The 21,445-nt window shown below is 36.4% G+C and overlaps 1 protein-coding gene across 2 annotated transcripts in view; it reads left to right on the top strand.

Moving 5' to 3' along the window:
* Positions 1-21,445, top strand: part of Prosalpha5 (proteasome alpha5 subunit) — a 44,407-nt gene that overhangs the window by 6,254 nt on the left and 16,708 nt on the right. The window contains exons 3-6 of one of the 2 annotated variants that reach the window (XM_081742411.1): positions 2,165-2,318; positions 5,522-5,697; positions 9,662-9,823; positions 15,191-15,337. In XM_081742411.1, coding sequence (XP_081598537.1) covers positions 2,165-2,318; positions 5,522-5,697; positions 9,662-9,823; positions 15,191-15,337 — 639 coding nt within the window. Of the gene's footprint in view, positions 1-2,164; positions 2,319-5,521; positions 5,698-9,661; positions 9,824-15,190; positions 18,606-21,445 lie in introns of those variants that run through there. The other variant, XM_081742412.1, reaches the window with a different exon arrangement.

Genomic DNA, 21,445 nt, shown 5'->3' with positions numbered 1-21,445 from the left:
GATAAATCAGGAAGAGATCGTAAGACACTTAAACACATCAAGAAGTTGAAAACGTTTTCACTGCCATCGTGGAGAAATCCCTGAATAGCAATAGCAATGGCCTGGTGCCGATGAGTGCTAATACTATATAAAAAAATTTGAACTTACCGTATCCGACTGTCTGGAAAATTCTCCGAGAAGTTCTACATTGGTATCCATACAAGTTAACAGTAACACAACAGATGGAGAAGCTCGCATGACACCACTAGCAATGTCATTTCATGTTCGTAGGAAAGTGGACAATGCTTGACCGTGGAATATTCTGTGGAATGATGATGCACATTTACACCTAAATGGGACAGTGAATATCCACAACTGCCGCGTATGGGCCAGTGAAAATCCATTGCCATACACGACAATGACATTCCATTCACAGAAGTTTACTGTGTTAGTGGATTTACTGCCCAATTTATTATCGGACTGTAGTTCTTTGTGGGTGATGGTTCAAATAGGCCAGGGGCAAGATACGTCAATACCTGACCACACTTCTTTTCCTCAGTTGCAGCAACTCCTATGTTCGAATCAAAATTTTCATGCAGGACGGAATGACTTCACAATATGCTCATAATGTGTAGCAGATTCTTCGCTAACATTTCACAGATGACAATATTATTAGCCATTTTGCCTTTCCATGGCCGGCCTCATCATCCGACTTAATTCCCTGTAACTTTTGGTTGTATAGGTATCAAAGGAGTCGATGTATCAGGAACACATTTCCACACGGGATATTTTGCATCAGAACATTATTCAGTATGTCCAAACTGTTAACTGCAGACCAATTGCGTTCTGCGATTGAACATGCTGTAGATTGGATTTTATTCATGGAACATCAGTATGGAGCACAAATTGAACTGTACCTCAAACTTCATTATGGAGATGCAGATTAAATTGTGAGTACAATATCTTCCTTGTGTGTGTTTACGTACACACAACCGCGTCGCTATTTGTTCATTAAAATGCTTACATTCAAATTCTGGTCATCGATTTTCTTTTTGCTTAATAGGAGAGATAGTTACGGCCGCATTTATCATTTAGCATCAGTAGTTGCCATTCTTCTTAGCAGACCATACTTAATTGACGTTGTCCTGCGCCACAGTTTCCTCTGGTGTCGAGGGTCGGAGCTAATTAGTTTTATCACACCAATCGCTTCTGCATATTCCCAAGTATACTCTTACACAGTTTGGCTAAATTCCGTTCATTGGTTACGTGTCGATAGCCCTCTGAACAGCGATACTGTAACTTTGATAAGCTGATATAAGAATTCGAATTTGTCTAATTTCATCCAGGAATATTAATATAAAATTACAAAAGGAGGTAGGTAGCCAGGTTCGTAGAACACAACTCACAGTTTTCCATCCGTTTTATTTGTTTGTCACACGTTTATTGTTCTTGCCCATATTTAGTAAATTGTGTTAAAGCAGTAAAAATATTAAAAAAACAGCGATTCGAGACGGAACAGAAATTGGAAAGTGACAGTTACGAATAGTTTGAAACCTCAGTTAGATTTTTACATAATGTTTGTATACATATTGATACATACTCAACTCTTACACTTAAAAAAAATCCTGAGATATTAAATTAATTTCGTGAGTTCATATAGATATTAATGAAATAGGAAACAACTGATTTTTTTAAACACATCATTTTCTGTATAGATGTGAATTCAATAACGTACAAAGAGTGAAAAAGTGACTGACTGGACCGGGAATCAAATCCGGGACCTCCAGCATACCGTGCCGGTGCGTTAACCACTACGCCACCCAGTCTGCTCCGTAGAAGAGTCACTCACTGTGTCACTGTCGAGGTCGGTGCTCTCCATTCGGTCTACGTGGGTTATTCCACCGACTCCAGCTGTGATTGTCAATCCCTGTGTCTATATATTGAGCACCTATGACGGTTGTGATTTCATGTAGATATTAATGAAAGAAGAAATAACCGATTTTTTTTTCTTCTTTTAACACACTATATCCTTTATAGATGTGAGTTCACGGTATCTTGGTAAATTATTAATTTCGTGAGTTTTTACTTTCTTTTTTATTAGGGTTTATTTATTTATTTATCTTTGATAATTTCGTTTCTGGTTTATTTATCCAGCAACTGACAACCTGTTTCTCTTCTGTTACAGGTGGAATATGCTATTGAGGCAATAAAACTTGGTTCAACAGCTATAGGAATTTGCACGTCTGAAGGAGTTGTGTTAGCTGTTGAAAAACGCATTACATCCCCGCTAATGGAGCCAAGTACAATAGAGAAAATAGTTGAAGTAGACAAACATATTGGTAAGTAATAAAAATATCTATAGCGAAGTATGTATATATATATATATATTCTCATCCTAAAAGCATTAAATATAAAACACTGAACTGAAAATCGGTACTAAAGATTATGTACTCATATTAAGTATTTCCTTATGCAGGGTTTCCCATCGACCTCTTAAGTGGGCCGCAGTAGCTCAGTGGTAGAGCGTTCACCTCTGGTGCATGGGATCCTTTGTTCGATCCCAGCTCGCGCCAAGTGAGCTTTGTGGTGGATTTTCGTGGGGTTCTCCCGTTTCCTACCACCTTCATTCCACCATTTCATTCATTTCTCACCATCATCGTTTCCTTTAGCCTAGCCGGTATAATGGTGGGACGTAAAACTTAAAATTTAATTTCGGCCTGATAAACCTTGGAAATCCTGGAAAAGTCCGAGAATTTATATACAAACTTTACTTCTCAAAAGTCATTTCTCTTTTTTACCTTACCTGATTATTTTATAGAGGATATTTTATGAAATAAATTAGTTTGTTTTGCAAGACTTCTCTATCTACACACCAAGTCTGTATATATGACATGAATAGTAGAGGAGGAACCCCTTGGTCACGACAAATCTAGTTGCTTTTTTTCGTTATATATAGACCAAGAAGTTTGTATATGGTGATCTGAAAAAGACAGGGTATTTGTGGTCGACAACTAAATGGGAACTCTCTATTGTTCTTTCGTCTGTTAAGCTATTGACGGCATTTCATTTAGATTTTTTTTTTTTTTTTTTTAAGTGTTGAGGTCGAGAGAAGTGAGATGGTAAGTGTTCGCAAGAAAGGGATGTGTTTTGATCCGTTCGCTTCTGAGCTTGCAGATCTATTAATGAATACCGTATTTACTTAAATATAAATCGCCTTTTTTAAAATTCAAAAGTCTATAGTGCGTGTTTTACAGGGAACAATTTTGAGACCCCCGTAAATCCTTTGAATTGTTTCTCAACACTCATAGGAAAATATCATACACTAGGCAATATTGGCAGTACAGTGGCTTAGTGGCTTATTGGTAGAGCTGGTGCGAAAGATCCCTTTGTCGATCTTCAGCCATGTAAGTTTGTGGTATACAACATCGGTTCCAATAATTTTCTTAAGGTTCTCGCGTTTCCTCTTACATTCTCTCTCTCTCTCTCTCTCTCTCTCTCTCTCTCTCTCTCTCTCTATATATATATATATATATATATATATATATACCGTATTTACTCGCGTAATTTTAGCATTTTTTTAGACAAAAAAAGTTGTTTTGGAACAAGGGTGCGTAAATTATGCGGGGAAAAAATTAGCCACATCAGTGAACATCATCTAATTTTTTCCCCAGTCAAAATAACACGAAAATACCGGTACATATTTTCTTTGTAGCAAGAATTGACAACAAACAACTAATTCTAAATTTGTAGAAAAATAACATGAAAAAATTGATTAAGAAGTCGTGTGATTTCTTACCTTACAACAATGGCTTTGCTGCGTTGCCAATTGTTCATTAGCTACCGTAATTGATTCCTGGAAAAATGTTGTTTCACAAAAAAATTCCGCGTGCGCAAATTACGCGAGGAAAATAAAATATACAGAAAATGCCCTTCGAAATTGGGATGCGAAAATTATGTGAGGGCGAAAATTACGCGCGTATTTACGGTTATCAGGCTATGGGATATAAAACTATTAATTTCATTTGTTTTATAATCATTCACTGTCATTAATCATCCGTCTCCTTTAGAGTATGGGACGTAAAACTAGTAATTTCATTTTCACTCGGCAGTATTTAGTACTTGAAAGCTTCATATTCTCGAAAAAGCGATCGTTTCAGATAAGATTTCCTTTTCCTGGTTCCTATAAGTATTTAGAGTACCTAAATTGTGCGGCACATCATTTATGAAGTAAGGTTTTGTCTTTTCACCTATCGAAACAAGGTGCACGTTATACCTGTGAATGCTCTTACGATTAGCAAATCTTTTGGAAGCTGACATGTTAGAAGTGAAGTGTGAAAGAAAGAAAAAGAAAAAAAAAAAAAAAAACGATCAACCTCGTCATGAAGTGAGTTTGTCGTGACTGAATGGTTGACGTTCTTGGATTATGTAAGAGGCCTGAATTCGATTTCATATTCATGGAATTCCACGTGAAACTGTGTGACCACGCTTTATAACGTTGGTATTAAAAAGGACGTTGCATTTCAAATAGCAATTGGCTGTAGCTGATAGTCAAAATTAGGCATTAGAAAAAATCAGTTTTTCCTGTCTTTCTCAAACATTCAAATACCGTATTTGTTCGATTATAAGGAAACACTAATTGTAAACTGACCCCCCAAAATCAAAAGCTAAAGTCAACTAACAAAAAGTATGTAATTTTGTAATGAAGCATAAGGAATACATTTTCTGCCATTCCACTGTTTAGTCGGTTATCACTATTAGATGATTCCGATTCATGATCACTAATTTCTGTCACTGTAAGTGCCTTAAAAATCTGCGAAATCCAAACATGAGGAATATAAAATTTGCATTTCTTTCGTAATAAAAATTACAGTTAAAATCCACTGTCTTTGCAACACCGAGTCTACACGATGGCGGAACTGGGGGGCTCAGTGGTAGAGCGGTTACCTCTGGTACATGGGGTCTTTGGTTCGATCCCCGGCCAAGTAAGTTTGTAGTGGACAACATCGTACTCATGGGTTTTCTCGGGGTGCTCCCATTTCCTCCCACTTTCTCATCCCACTAATTCTTCCATTATCATTCACTTGCTTTAATCATCGTCACCCTTAACCTAAAGGGCATAAGCGTAGGATATTAAACTCAAGAGATTTTATTTTTCATTTCATTTACAATGGCGGAAACTAACTTGTAGCGGGTTCTGGCGTTATTCTTGGATTATTTTTTTTCCTATTGTGTCGATAAAAAGTGTCAGGCTACTTAAATGATATCGGTTCTAACCGAGGATTTAAAAAGAAAAAAATAAAGAAAATAAAAGTTCGGCTTACGATCGGGTAAATGCAGTAATAGATCAACTTGATGTTATTCAGGATGATGCTTGACACTGCATGAGTTTAACATTTATCCTTTTGATCCTGATTTTATTTATTTATTTGTCTGTTCTGTAGTTCATAAATGTTCGGAAAACTTGAACAATTTATTTTTAGAAGACCATATATATTTTACCTTTTATATGCTGGTGCTAAATACGTAATTTTCTTTAATTCAGGTTGTGCTGTGAGTGGGTTGATGGCTGATTCTCGAACACTAATGGACAGGGCTAGAATTGAATGTCAGAACCATTGGTTCATCTACAATGAAAAAATGAGCGTGGAGTCTGTTGCTCAAGCAGTGTCCAATCTGGCTATCCAGTTTGGAGACTCAGACGATGATGGCAGCGCGATGGTGAGTTAGTTTTAAAATGCTAAAGCTAACTATTTTGATAAAATAGATATCCAGAGTATAAGTGCATCTAGCGTTTCACAAAATAAATAACGAGAGTGTAAGCTCAACTGTTTGTCTTAACAAAATAGATATCTAGAGTGTAAGCTCAGTTTCACGAAATTCAAAAGAAACTTACGTCGCGCTAACCAGAGGTTTCCTTCACTCCTTAATTCCAGCATTTAAAGTAAATGCTTTTAAAACAATGGAAAATATTCTATCTGGTGCACAATGAAATATTGGGTGTGTGATGCAGTATTATGTATTATAGGGCTTATAAGCTATTGCAATGTCGTAATACTATTGGAATCGTCTGTGTATATTAGCGATTTTCAAATTTTTTAACATAATGTTCAATTAAATTCCATTATTAATAGAAGAAAATACGTATTAGTTTTTCTTTAATTAATTAATGAATTAATTAATTTGAATAATGTTCTATGTAAGAGGAGCACAAGGGCAGTTTAAGAAACGTTGGTGTATATCATGAACCGTTCTCATGAGAAGATCATGTAACTGCACAAGGAAATGTTTATGTATAAATATCCTGTCTTGTTTCCTATTCTATACAGATTGCATTGAATGAAGTCATATCAACTGTTAATACTTGACTTTGATATTTCCACAAGTATTGAAAATATGTGATTGTACAGTTATTGTTATATTCGAAAGAATTGTAACCGGTCCAGAATTACAGGTAATACAATCAAGCATTTTTTTTTTTTTTTTTTTTTTTTTTTTTAATTATATCTATAGTCGACCTGTGAAACATGTACACTAGCATAAAAATGGGTATCCACCTTATATCTTTTCTTCTCTCCCTAAGATTTTGAGTGTGTACAGCGCTTTGAATACATTTTGTTGTAACGTGGTAAACCTCTTCCAATTAGAGGAATACGTAATCAAAGAGTTGCTATTAGATGCTATAGGACAGTGCTATTCAGCTTTTTTTTTTTTTTTTTTCACGTACCCCTAGATACGGTTCGCCATTCAATTGTGTACCCCTGAAGCTTTTTAAAAGAAGTTAAATCGAAATGAACTTATTAAACTCAATACACATGTGCTGTTGATTAAAAAGGGAGACAAATAGAGATACAATAAAGGGACAATCAATGTGCCAATCATAAGACTATTTTTAGGGGGATAAACTGCACATCCGAAAAAAATTAACATGAGAAATTTCAAAATTTTCTTCAATTTATGACCATTCAATAAATATTTGAAATATACTTATTTTAGGATTACGTACCCCCAGAAACATCTTCGTGTTCCTCCGGTTGAATAGCACTGCATAGGATATATAATGAACAACCCAAATATGAGAGCTTCAACCTTGTATCCGGAGAAAATAAAAGTTCTGTCAGACTATATAAAAGAATGAATATTGTTACCTATGTTGCGCGTCAAGGGTTCTTTTTCTGGTATGTAATTCGCAAACCCCACTATGTACTCGTGTAGCCCTCCGGATTACTTCTTGAACCTTCTTCTTCCCTTTCCTTCCTCACATATAAACAGGTTTTGATCATCTGTTATTTTACATAATCGGCAGTTCTTATTTAGTGTGGAAAGCTGTTGTTTATTAAGATGAACCTGTAGATAATAATTTGTGTTTATAAAGTAGCCAGTCGACACATCCAACCTGTAAGTCTGTTTCTTTATTTTAATTTTCTCTCAAGGTTATTACTTTTTAATAAGTTTGAAAATAACTTCCGATAATTTAAACACACAAGGAAGACACGAACATGTAAAATTCGCAACTGGTTTCAGCTAGTAGGGCTTGACTGCAACCCCCTAAATTTATCATTCTAACCCCAAAGTTTACTTTTCTCCTCTCAGACTTAACATTCTGCCCCCTTCCCCCCAGATTTACAATTCTTCAGTTTGTTCTTACCATTTTCAGTCAAAAATTGTCCCTCAAATAATCTCATAGGTGCAGCATGGGACAATTTTTGACTGAAGTTATAATCACATGAATCTCAGATTGCCTCTTACAAAATGCGATCAATATGCTGGCCCTGTTGCGCTATGCATGTTTGCAGACGTGTCTGCCAAGCTGTATGAACACGGAGCAATGTCTCAGACGTGATTTCTGCACAAACATCCTGTATCCTTGCTCCAAATAATCCCGATCCCTAATCTTTTCACTATATACTATGTGGCTCCATAGGTAAAAGTCCAATGGCGATAAATGAGGTGATCTGGTAGGCCATTCTACTGTCTCATGTCGACAAATCCATGAATCAGAAAGTAGTTTATCCAGGTACTGACAAACCTGCAGTCCATAATGAGGTAGCGCTTCATCATGTTGGTAAAATAAGGGAAAGCTGCAATTCGGGGCCGACACTGAGGGAAAAGTGAGTTGTTCTAACATGTCCAAGCAACGATCTACAGTTAAGGTATTAGGAATAACAAGTGTGTCAATGATTGCCTCCCAGATCCCTGCTCACACCACAATTTTCCCTTCAACCATTTTACACAGCTCTGCCCACTTGGGTTATCTAGAGACCAGTTGCATACGAGCTTTTGATTGTTTATCTCCCCTGTAACATAAAAATTTACTTTATCGGTGTGTAAAGTTTGCGTTACAAAGTTGGGGTCCTGTCGCAATTGTTCCACTGCCCACTCATAAAATTGCAGTCTCCGATATGAGTCATCCTTAGAAAGGTATTACTGCAGTTGCAGCTTGTAAGGATGCTACTTACGCGTTGTTAACACCCTGCAAATGGACATTTGGCTAACGTGGTATTCCAGTGATAATCCGCATGGGCTGTGCTGTGGAGACTTCAGACGATGCGAGCATTGCCGTAGCTGTGCCTTCGTCAGTGACAGTTTTGAATATACCTGATTGTTGTCTGTCCCCGACCTGTACTTTTCTTTTTGAACTTGATCAGTAATTGTGCACTGCAACGTGCGAAACTGCAGCATGTTGAGGATACCTTTCATTGAAATCACGAGCTACAGCACTGGTATTTCTACTACCCACATCTTGACAATATCAGTGTGGTCAGCTATGGCTAGTAGCATGGTTTAGCACCTGGAAATAAGAGATAAATTTGAGTTCCATATGGTAATAACTTCAGAGTTGTTACAGTTATGTTAAATCTGATTACACCATTGAGTTTCTATCACAGTTTTAATGTTTCATATATTACACGATACCCTTCCCGTTTAATCTTTTTGAGCGAGATTCAAAATGGCGCCTGATCACCTTTCACGTTCCATAAAGGTTCCCCCCTCAGCTTTACATGTCCCTACAATTATTAATTTCAGCTATCTACACTCGCTTTCATTTTATAAGGGGTGATACTGACTTTTGACTCACCCTGTAGTTTATTTGTTTGTGGTCATAATCTGTGCCTCAAATTAAAGTGAATTGAAAGATCTGAGTAGTGTCCTAGTGTAATTAATATTTAAATGTTCAGAACTGTTTTGATGTCTTAAAAACTACATGAAAGGATCTTATTTATCCATTCAGTTGTCATAATTGTATGCAGAAAAATAACATTTTCTTATTAGAATTCTGTTTGAGATAACTTCGTGTTTGTTGGGCTGGCAATGATGTTCAACTCTAATTTCATTCGTAGTCGAGCCGCGGTGGCTCAGTGGTATAGAGTTTACCTGTGGTGCGTGAGGTCCCGGGTTCGATCCCAGCTTCCGCCAAGTGAAGTTTGTGATGAACAAACACCGTGTGCGTGGGTTTCCTCGGGGTTCTTTCACTTTCTTCATTCCACCTTTTCACTCATTTCTCATCATTACTGTCTCCTTTAGCCTAGCCGGGACGTAAAACTCAAAGATTTAATTTCATTTTCTAATTTCATTGTTAAATAAATGTGTTGGTATATAATACTTTAGATAAGCATTAATCACCTTACTTATATGCTAGGTTAAGATTCATATGTAGGATTTTTTTCTCCCGAAATAATGACAGAGTCGACCTTTTGGTGTGGCAATCCTTTTTGCTGGCTGTGATGAGAAAGGACCCCAGTTATACCACATGGATCCTTCCGGAACATTCGTCCAGTTTAATGCAAAGGCTATTGGTTCAGGTAGCGAAGGAGCTCAGCAAAGCTTACAAGAGGCCTATCATCAGGTAAGATGTATTTCATTTAATTGGAAAATTACGAATGAAACGTTTGTGCGAGCATGCCATGTATACTTAGAGGGAATCATAGTGAGAAATGCCTTCAGCAGTGCCCTTAGGGACATTTTCTTCCAATATGAATAAAGCATCTTCGGAATTCTTTAGTAAATGTGTAAATGACGGATTTTTTTTTTTTTTTAACCACGATGATGGCATAAAAAAGAAGGGCCAGCTCACAAAACCAGATGAAATTAAGATGGGAAATAAAAATTTCTAAGGAATAAAGGTTCTTAAATTCATTATTGTTGATTTAAAAGGATAGGTTTCGTTTGTGCCGTAGTAAATAAAAGTTGTAATAACAGTACTGAGCCATATGCTTTTTAGAAATAGGAACATTGGAACATGAATATTGTTCCAGCTTAGTAAATCATTCTACTGACAAATCTTCAAGAAATGTGTATTTAAAAGGGGAAAAAACAATTATAAAGTTTTTATCTATTTTTGCATTTGTAGTATCTCTTTTATATATATATATATTACAAGGGCGGATCCAAGGGGGAGCTAAGGGGCTATAGCCCCCCCCCCTTGACGCTCAGGTTTACACTGGATAAAATTGGCTTCAGTTCTGCTTTACACTGGATAAAACAGCAAATTATGGTTTAGCCCCTCCCTTGATCATATCCTGGATCCGCTACTGTATATATATATGTATATATAACGAAAATAAAACATGAATTTGTATGGTTCCACTAAGACAAGTTTCAGTATGTTTACACACACATATATATATATATATATATATATATATATATATATATATATATATATATATATATATATATGTGTGTGTGTGTGTGTGTGTATAAACATACTGAAACTTGTATATATATATATATATGTGTGTGTGTGTGTGTAAACATACTGAAACTTGTCTTAGTGGAACCATACAAATTCATGTTTAATTTCGTTCTTTAATGTTCTAACGCGAAGCAAGCTATGCTGTTTAAAACTCACGGAACCGTAATAAAATCATGCGGGGTTTAATTTAATATGGGTTCCTTTTAACGCAGGTTTCTCGGTATGCCATGTTGTTGTATTCAGTTTAGAAAGTATTGTGCCATTTACGCACAAGATGGTGTTAGTGTTCTAAGTCTAAGGGTATACACAGTATGTCGGAAAAATAACGGAACTTTTTAAATAAAAAGAAGATTAGGTATTTTACCAACTGTAGCTCTTTTTGTTCAGAATACATCCCTTCCACATCAATACACCGCTGGGCACGTTCAACCAATGCTAGCATAGAGTTTTTAATCTCCTTTTTCGGAATAGCCCCAATGTTTCTTTCATGGCCAATTTTAATTGTGGGAATAGGAAATAGTCACACAGCGATAAATCAGGCGAATACGGAGGATGTTGAAGCACACAGATTTATTTTTTAGCCAAAAAGACACGAACTGGGACGGTTCTGTGACATGGTGCATTGTCGTGCAATAAAGACTATCTTCCTTGCACTCGATACTCGGCTCTTCTGCGAACAATTCGCTTCTAGAAACGCTTCATAGCACCCAAATCATGTTCACCATTAACAGTTTGACCCTGTGGAACGAATTCCCGAAGTATAATATCTTTGGAATCGTAAAAACAAATCAACATTAACATTGTCTTTTCACGTGACTTTTGAAAACGCAATTTTTTCTCGCTTTCGGAGAACCTGGGAACTTCCACGTACCACTTTGGCGTTTTGTTTGCGCTTCGTACTTGAAGCACCAAGTCTCATGACCAGTTAGTCTATTCCAGGAATGTTCTGATCCGTCTGTCTGTTTTATTCAGGTCCTTGCAATGTTCAACACGAGCAAATTTTTTGTCGTTAGTTAAGGTGTGCGGAACAAATGAGCGCAAACTGTCAGTTTCTTTAAATCCGTTGTCAAAATTTCGTGAATCATGTATTTGGTCGTATTTTAATTCCTCCGCCATCCATCTCAGAGTCGAATTTGCATCGTGGGCGATCATTTCACGCATTTGTTCCACCAACTGATCGCAGTTTTTGCGTTTCGGTCTACCTGGCTTTGGATCTCAGGACTCTCCCGGAATCGCGTATACTACTCGAACACACGCGTACGAGATAAGCACCCATCACCATACACTTGTTTCATATTTCCCAATGTTTGTGTACATGTTTTACCTAGCTTGATACAAAAATCTAATAATTGCTTTCTGCTTCATCATATTTTTGTGACGAGGTAACACCAGATACACTAATGTTTCTTGCTATAACTTGGCATTCCGTTAATCGGCTTTCATGATTGTGGTCTCTCTTGGGGCCGCGGTGGCTCAGTGGTAGAGCGTTCACTTGTGGTGCTTGGGGTCCCGGGTTCGATCCCAGCCCCTGCCAAGTGAACTTTGTGGTGGACAAACACCGTATGCGTTGGTTTCGCGGGGTTCTCCCGTTTCCTCCCACTTTCTTCATTCCACCATTTCACTCATTTCTCGTCATCACCGTCTCCTTTAGCTTAACCGGCATAACCGTGGGACGTAGAACTCAAAGATTTCATTTTCATTTCATTTTGATTGTGGTCTCGTTTTGTTGAGCAGATATCCAGCTTTCCGATAATACGTTGTTTCAATAGATGGCGCTAGTTGTTATCTGTAAAGAAAAAAGTTCCATTACTTTTCCGACATACTATGTATGAGTCGCAGCGGGTCAGGCCTGATATTTGACAGCTGAAGCTAGTAGATGTTTAAGAAGTTTTGGAATTATTAGAATCAGACGGAAGGTATTGCACCGTAAATATGAATAAACTTTCCGCAAAACTGCGCTATATTTTACAATTTTATTTCGATGAAGGCATGAATGCTGCGCAAGCCCGTGAAGATATTTGTGCTGTTTATGGGCAAGATACATTATCAAAAGATAGTTCAATCGCTTTTCTTCTGGAAATTTCGATGTCTAAGATGTTGCTTCCAGTGGGCGACTAATCACAGGAAACGTGGGTGATATTCTGGCAAAAGTTTTGCAAGGCCTGCATGTAAGCAATCATAACAACGTCAATGACCCAAAAAATTCCATCACCAAACGATGTTAAAGCATTTGGAGAAAGCTGGCTACAAAAAGAAGCTCAGCGTCTGGGTGCTACGTGATCTGACTCAAAACCATTTACTTTGTCAAATTTCTGTCTGCGAATTTCTACTGAGATGTAAGTGTTGGCAGAAAATATCACAAAAGAATGCAGCCTGAGGTTAATGAAAAATAGTCTGTGATGTATCAAGATAAACAAGATAATGTTAAATTAAAGATGATGTTTCTAAGATACTAATCATATGTACTAAGGACAAAGAATAGAAAGAATAATTAAGTATTGAAATTTGTAAGATTCAAAGGAGAGCATTGTTAAGAAGATTAAAAAATAAAGGTACGATAAGGTTACTAGAGTTATATAATAGTGAACACAGGAGTTCTCATTACTGGTGCAATACAATTCCAGATAGTTTAAAATAAGTACAATTTAAACCTATCATATCCTCTTATAGAAAGTAACCTGTTGCATTTTATAAAGTAACAGTTAGTAACTGGAGCCGTTCTAAAGCGGTTGATCACGAGCAATGAACACTGGATAACCTACAACAACAATGTGTTAAAAAAAATGGGCGTCGAAGCGAGGAGAAACTTTACAATCTGTGACAAAGCCCAGACTGACGCCTAGGAAAGTTATGCGATGCATTTGGTGAGATTGGAAGGATATCATGCATCACGAGCTGCTGCCACTTGGACCTGTACTGTCGATAATTAGCGCGAATGACCTAGCAAGTCAAAAGAAACGTACGGAACTGGTTAACAGAAAGGGCGTTGTATACCATACTGACAACGCTAGACTACACATACTATTAACGACCCGTCAGAAATTTGAGAAAACTTGGTTTGGAGATTTAATGTATTTACAGTATAACCCGGATCTGGCACCGCCAGATTGTCAATTGTTTCTGTCGCTTGAGAACTTCCTGAATGATATTAAGTTAATTTGAAAAGAGGCCTGTGATTACCACGTGTCACTTTTTTTTCAGGAAACATAGAAATTCTATAGCGACAGGATTATGGTGTTGACGGAAAATGGCAGGTTATCAAGCAAAATGGTGCATATGTGGTTTCATAATGTTATTTTCAAATCATAAGAAATATATTCTCAATTTTACCTCTAAAAGACAGCGTGGTAGTTAAATGTTTAGTGTCTTTGATGGGAGAAAATTCGGTTTATATATAAGTAATAGAAGTTCAGGATTTGACTTCAAGAAATTTATCGCTTCAAAGAAGCTCATAGAAGGAAAAGTGAGCGAATATTAGGAAAATGAAAGCAAGACTACACTACATAAGAAAGAAAAAATAAAACAATATAGTTCGTATCGGGGTTGGCAAAAACCATGGTTTTTACTCAAAAAAAACCGGGTTTTTTGGTTTACATAATTTGCTCTATGTACTTATATCACATATGGACAGAAATAAGCTTTTTTCGCCTTGGAGTTGTTACGCAACAACCGGGTTATGCTGGAAGTGGTCACATAAGATTAAAGCGAAACCCAAATCGCTTCACGGCTGACATCCGAGAGAAATCGCCCTCCATTTGAACTCGAAACCGGGACTAATTGGCTACAAATGCGATACGTCTGCCGACTCACTTACGAAGGACTCCTGATAAAAAATACATAGTACTGATCTTAACATACCTGTTAATATAATTGTCAAGTCATTTCAGAAGGACAAATAGATAAGCAGTGCACAAGTGAAACCATTATACAGAATTACATATGGACGGTTTCAAAATACTGCAGAGTACAGAATTTAGTCCAAGCTAGTTCACTACAACTTGTATTAGTCCAAGTTGAAGAAATACAGGGATTTAATATGCGTATCAGTAAGAAAAGTGAATAAAGATACGAATTATTTGAGTCCACTTCGACTCACTCATTTATACATAAATAGATACCAAAGATACTTCTGATTTCAATAAATGCCTCTCGTTGGATTTGTATGACCCCCCCCCCCCAAAAAAAAAAAAAAAAAAGAAAACATTTCGATGTATTTTATCAACAATAAACATTATGAAAACGAAGCAATGAGTATTGAATAGGGAATTTAGATCTGAAGTAATACGAATAATAAACGGGAGTGAAACGTGATAACCCACAAATGTGTGTTCATCAAGATTTCACGAACACTTACACTTTTACGAACATTTCATTTTTTGGTTTAAACCAGTTTTGAAAAAACAAACTGGTTTATACCAGCCAACCCTGGTTCGTACACATAAAATTGTAACATATTTAGTATAAGATTTTGGAAATAGAGCTATAATAAATTATGTTTGTATTGTATTTATTCTACAGACAATGACATTGAAAGAGGCACAGAAGGAGGCGTTGTCGATACTTAAACAGGTGATGGAGGAGAAGCTCAACTCAACGAATGTAGAAGTAGCCACTGTGACACCAGACAAGTTGTTTCACTTGTTGACGAAGGAGGAAGTTGAAGAGGTGATCAAGGATATAGCATAGTTTTTATTTTTTCTATTATAATTTATCATATTTTTTAAAAGTGAAAATCGTAACCGTACATTTGCACATATTTACAAACTAAAAAAACATGTTAAGGTTATTGCCGAATATATAGATGTATATGCTACTGTTCATTTCACCGTGACTAGCATTTTAAAGAATTTTTGATACTAGTAATATTTAGTTAAAGAATTTTATAGAAATTCTTCCTGATAAGTCCGATAACCCACTTTAACAACGTTTACAAGAGACTGATTAAATTCGATCTTATTCCTTACTCGGTTTGCATCCAGTTGCAGTGCAGTGACTTCACAGACAATGCAGTCTGTAGTCAAGTTTACGTTAACTATTTTATATTGTCACTATTTGAAAAACAACATGGTGAAATTGAACTTCCGAAATTAATGACTGTTTGCACTTGCCTCTTTGTTATTTAGAGGCATTGCAACAATACTTTGGACTTGGTTTTGCAGAGTATTGTGCTTTGCTATTCAATGCATGCTGTGAGGTCTGGCATTTATGAAAATATTATATTGAAGCAGCTCAACATTTTGCATTGAATTCCTGTTTCTTCAACGTGAAATTCTCCGTAAATCCGGTAGAATTATACAAGGATGAATTAGTAAATGGTAATATATATATATATATATATATATATATATATATATATATTTTCCTCATCGATCGTTCTCGAATGCTTCTGTGTTCGTTTTCCATTAACAATATTACTCACAGTCATGCAATGTTCGGAAGTTATCGGCAGTGTCTGTGTGTTTCACTCGCCTATCTTGAATCTCGTGTGTACTACGTAGATACTCTCGTCTGTGGTTGCTGATGAGGGCCGACTAGGCCGCTGTTCATCACTTATCGTTTGAAAAAGCATTATTACACCTACTCCACCCATGTTGTCAGGACGATATACTGTTCTCATATTCCTCCATCAATTGCTTCGGTGATTGTCGGCCGGTTTCCCCTCTCTTAGCTTCGGAAAACAGAATGACGTTTTAGACCTCCACGTTGACCACGGTTCGTGACGTCTCACTATTGTAATTCCAACTCAACAGATTTTCATCGCCCTATATTCTGTCAGGAGTAGTATGGTAGTACCTCCAAGATAACAAAGTTATACACAATTATTCACGTAAATCTTGAGTGTGTAGATATTCTTTTTGTATTGATCCATCCTTGTAAGCTAACTATTATTTGTGAAGTAACTCCAAAGGGATCACAATAGCATTATTGGATGTTTATCATTCAAAATCGTATAAATGAAATGGCGTACATTATAAATAATTGTCAATTCTTATTTAAACAAACAATTCTTACGTTAAGTGAGATCGTAATAGTAAGTATCGAAAATATCATGCCACAATCTCTGGTAGACTTGACAGGCAATTCATTGTTTAAAACATAACACAACATTTGAGGTCATAAGTCACTTGTATGTATACCCTGAGAATATCTGAGAATTAAGTATTTGGTATAGTATTCTAAGCATTACAATAGGATTCAAGTTGTTACGTCTGAGATCGTGCCTGCCTGCAATGGCTTTACATTTTATTACGGTGTACGCTGGTCGCGTTGTGAAAGAAATACAGCTAAAAATGTTATTCAATAAAGTGCTTGAGTACGTTGTTGATAGAACGAAGAGCTTGGTGATGATACAGTAGGAAATTAGATGTTACACACAAAAGGTGAAGAGAGTGAGTGTAGGTATTAGATGTTCTCACCATAGTAGGCGGAATTGTAATAAGGAACATATTTTCATCGTATTTTACTTTGGAAAGGATATTCAGTTGCTATTGGTGGTGATCACGAATTGGAAGTGGGTAAATACGGTTTGAGTTGTACAGTACTTTTTTTTTTTTTCCTCCATGTAGTTCAGATGTAACTATTTTTAAATGGTCTTAATACAGTATGAAATATATTCTGACAAATGGCGTATCACCCTTCATGTTTTGTGGTATTATTTTCTGGTATTGGCGATACTTAAGTAAGTTTAGCGTAAGTGTATATAATGGACATAGCAATGAATAACTGCTGGTTGTTAATATTTGTTTGGTTTCAGTTGTGTTTAAAGTATTAACTTTTAAATATAGTGTTGATAACTTAGTTTCGAATGCACAGTAATCCTATTTAGACAAAAATAAAACAAAAATAAATTAATAAATATAAGCTCGTAAAACTACAACAATCAAATAAGTAGCATAAAAAACAAATTAAAAATCTTTGTGATGTGGCGTAATTAATTATAAATGTCTCGCTTATATTTATATGAAGAAGATAACCAAGAAGTTTCCAATGAAGCTATCTGTTTTGTGTTGTATTGTGTGTTAACATGGTACTGCTATGTTTTCGGGTTTGGTTTTGTCTATCGAACATAGAATTTAGGGTGTTTCATTGCTAAGCACAAGATGTTGGTATATTGCTAAAGATTATGCTTGATACATATATCCTTGGCTTGTTCTAGAAATCTCTGTGATGTGGAAATTTGCTTGGATATATATAAAGAAAAGTATATTGCTCATTGGTTTAATGGTATAAACAATATTAGTACAGAGTTTTGGGTTTTGTATTGATTTAATAATCATAAGTGCCTCTTGTATTGCAGAATTCTTTTTATCAACAAGTAATATGCTTTACTAAAACAAGATTTATCCAACCTTGAAATCATACGTTAATTTAAATTAATAATTGAATATGGCCTATATTGCCATCAACGAGGAAAGAAGGAATTACGAAATGGAGAGTAAAACAACAATTTAGAAACAAATCTTGGTTTGTCTTTGAGAAAGGATGGACTTGTGTCATGCAATCGGCAGCTCAGGTGTTGGTCTACTTTTTCGATAAGCTTAAATTAATTTGATAATGGTAATTAGGCATATTCTTTTGAATTCAATCAAAACTGTTAACGCGTCAAGATTATTTGAATGTTTCTAAAAAAAATATGTTGGATGAATTTTTCTCGTCGTGTGTGATAGTAAATATTCAATAATTTGTTTTATCAAGATTAAATAAAATTAACAATGTTAATTTCCTGCTTTTCTCTTACCTAATCTATTTTCTGTGCGTCAGCACTTATCATTAAAGAGGACTTTCTTTTTTCAAAGCAAAGATGCAAAATTCCGGTGCTATGAACAGTATTTTGTACATACGATTATTATCTTTGAGTATTGTACTGATAAAACATTGGTGACAAAATTGACTAATAAACCTTTCATATTGAAAGTTGGTTAAAAAAAGACAAGTTTTGTTTTAATGTGTTTGACCTATTGTATACCGAATTCCTTTTTCCTTTGTGCCCACGCATTTATTTATTTCTTAGATCGGCGAGAGAAGATGAGAAGAACAAGAAGTAAAAGCAGCAGAAAAAGCAAGATGTCACGAGCTCCCAGGATTTTTGTCTTATGTCCCTTTTAACACCAAGTTATATTAGATGGGACATACATTTGGTGAATTCATACTACAATAGGATGACCAAACGTCTCGTTTTTAACAAGATTGTCTATTTTATCAGAAAGTCGTCTGATGTTTTAAGAAAAATGCAAACGCGATGCAAAGTATTCCTCTAATAAGAGAGTTCGGTTTTTGGCTCGTAGTTAGATAGTATAATTGAGGAGTTCTATATAATAAGGGCCCATAACGAGAAACCGTGTTTTGAGAAAGTTGAGTGTAAACATTTCAAATGTTTTTTAAAAAGTTGACACAGGCACTTGTTAAAGAGTACGATTTTGTAGGTTCCTCGCGTATATGTATCGCAGCAGTCGTATGCAAATGAATAAAAAAACGTAATTGCAAAGTAAGGAACACAGTATAGAGTAAACAGAATAATATGTGTGTGACAAGAATACAGTAAAGTACTCCATGTATTATGTAGAAACTGAACATGTAACAGTCCTGGGCACTGGAAACAGTCTATGCATTATGTACGGCTAGTAAAACCTACTCAAGAAGGTCATCCTCTGCATCCCCGCTATTTGGTTCTTGATTTACGATTTGAGTTTAATAGAACACTTCCTCATACCAAGCAACAGCATCTGGATCCAGTAAACGAAAAATCTCCGTACGTCTCGTTCTTTGCTGAGTTCAGCTGCAGTGGTTGACTGTCTATGGCCAGGAATGATGTAAGCGGTGAGTCTGGCGTAAATAGTATCGGTCATCCTTTCTATAAATTCCTTCCCATTCATATATCTCATAAATGGAGTTTTATCTGCATGCTGTTGTTGATTCTCGTTCATAATATTATGTGATGCCGTGTGAGACATTTCTTCCGATTTTTCCTTCTACTTTCTTACGATCTGTATTTTGAGGAAGGTCTACTTAGCTTTCCTTAAACATGATCCCCCCTTCCTCCCGAGGCTTTATACTGATTACGGGCTGGGTGTGTACTGACTGAAACATTACTCAACCGACCATGTGTGTATTACATTATCGCACCCACTCTTACCATTCCCAAGCCGGTTTCCAGAGATTTTAGGAGCTATATCTGGGGAACCATAAGTCATAGAGAGATCATATTGATGTTGATCAATATCTAAGGGGATGGTAAATATTTTGGTGCCAAATAGTAACCGGTGGCCACTGGTTCGGCCAGTGACCAATTGGCCAATATTACTACCAAAATGTTTACATACTGTTAGGTATTGATTAACACCAATATCACCTCTCTATGACTTACCGTTCCCGTGATATTGACCAAAAATGGCCGATTTCCAGATATATATGGGGCCATAGCTCGGGAACCGTAAGTTATAGATAAATGATACCTGGTGTTGATCAATACCTAAGAGGATGGTAAATATTTTGGTACCAAATAGTAACCAGTGGCCAGTGATCAACTGGCTACTGATCAAATGGCCACCGTTCCCCACATTGGCCAAAAAGTTCGAATTTCGGGAGATTCATGGAGTCATATCTCGGAAACTGTAAGTCATGGAGAGATACTATTTTGCGAGAATTAGAACAAGGTGCGGGTAAAAAGATTTACATCTAGATATCCCTCCCGCTGCATCTCTCCAACTTTTTTTTTTTTTTTTTTTTTTTTAACTTAATTCTACTGTCACATCATAAGTGTGGATTATGTGTCTACAAGATAAAATCGAAATAATTCTTATTTATGGACAATCTGGCAAGACGTAGGTCGCCATATTTCGTTTAGTGGGTTTTCCTAAGATAAAGTTTATCAACAAGTGCCAAAAACTCGTGATAATATGATTGAGCGAATTGCTGGATACACTTCTAAGTTGTGTACAATAATTCGAAGCTCAGATCAACAAATATACGGAACTTGGTAGCAATCAATTTTAACCCTTACAGTAACTCAAAGGTGTGGGGGGGGGGGGGGAAGAGGATGTACAGAAAACAAGCACCTTTATACTTATAGGAAATAGGTTCTGATAAACTTTTTGATCAATTGTGAAGTAGGAGTATGTAAAATATATACTTCTTGCTGAATGTAACGCCATCTATCACGAGTCGTGAAAAGTTTAAAATAAAAGATTGGTACGTTTAGTGCAGATTTAAGAGGCTCCCAATTGAAGAAACCTCAGTGACACTAGTTTTCACTGATTTCAGTGCCTTCCATCGCGAGTCGAGGAAAATGTTTCGTACGAAATATATTTTTCCTCGTAGAATCCGAATCTACAATAGAACATAGGGGACTCCATTTGAGTTTTCAAAGTTGACCTCCATCCTACGCCCAAAGATGGTCCAATGCTTATTTTTCCAGATACAAGGTCTGTTGAAAAAATATCGGTCGTACTTTCTTTTTGAGATAACTACATGGCGTAGGTTGCTCAAATTTTGCGTCGTGGAAGAGGGTTATATGATGTCTTTAGGCTACAGATGTCGTTACTTTCATTTGCATCTACTTGTGACGGAGTAGTCACGTTGGATGCTCTTCTGGGATCTTGACGCGGCTAAAATGGTAGGCATGAATCTACGTGTGGAACGCGAGAACGAAGTCACAACCAACTCTGTGACTACATGCGACCTCGCCAATGTGTGATAAAGCTTGGGAAGACCCAGAGAAGATCGCTAATGCGTAGCAAAATCAAACCAATGTTGATTATGTTCTTTGATTGCTGT

Source organism: Thermobia domestica, chromosome 16 (assembly GCF_964235325.1).
Source record: "Thermobia domestica chromosome 16, izTheDome1.hap1.1, whole genome shotgun sequence".
NCBI classification, from domain to species: domain Eukaryota; kingdom Metazoa; phylum Arthropoda; class Insecta; order Zygentoma; family Lepismatidae; genus Thermobia; species Thermobia domestica.
The sequence above is the reverse complement of the archived record's forward strand: the minus strand, read 5'-3'. Positions and strand labels throughout refer to the sequence as shown.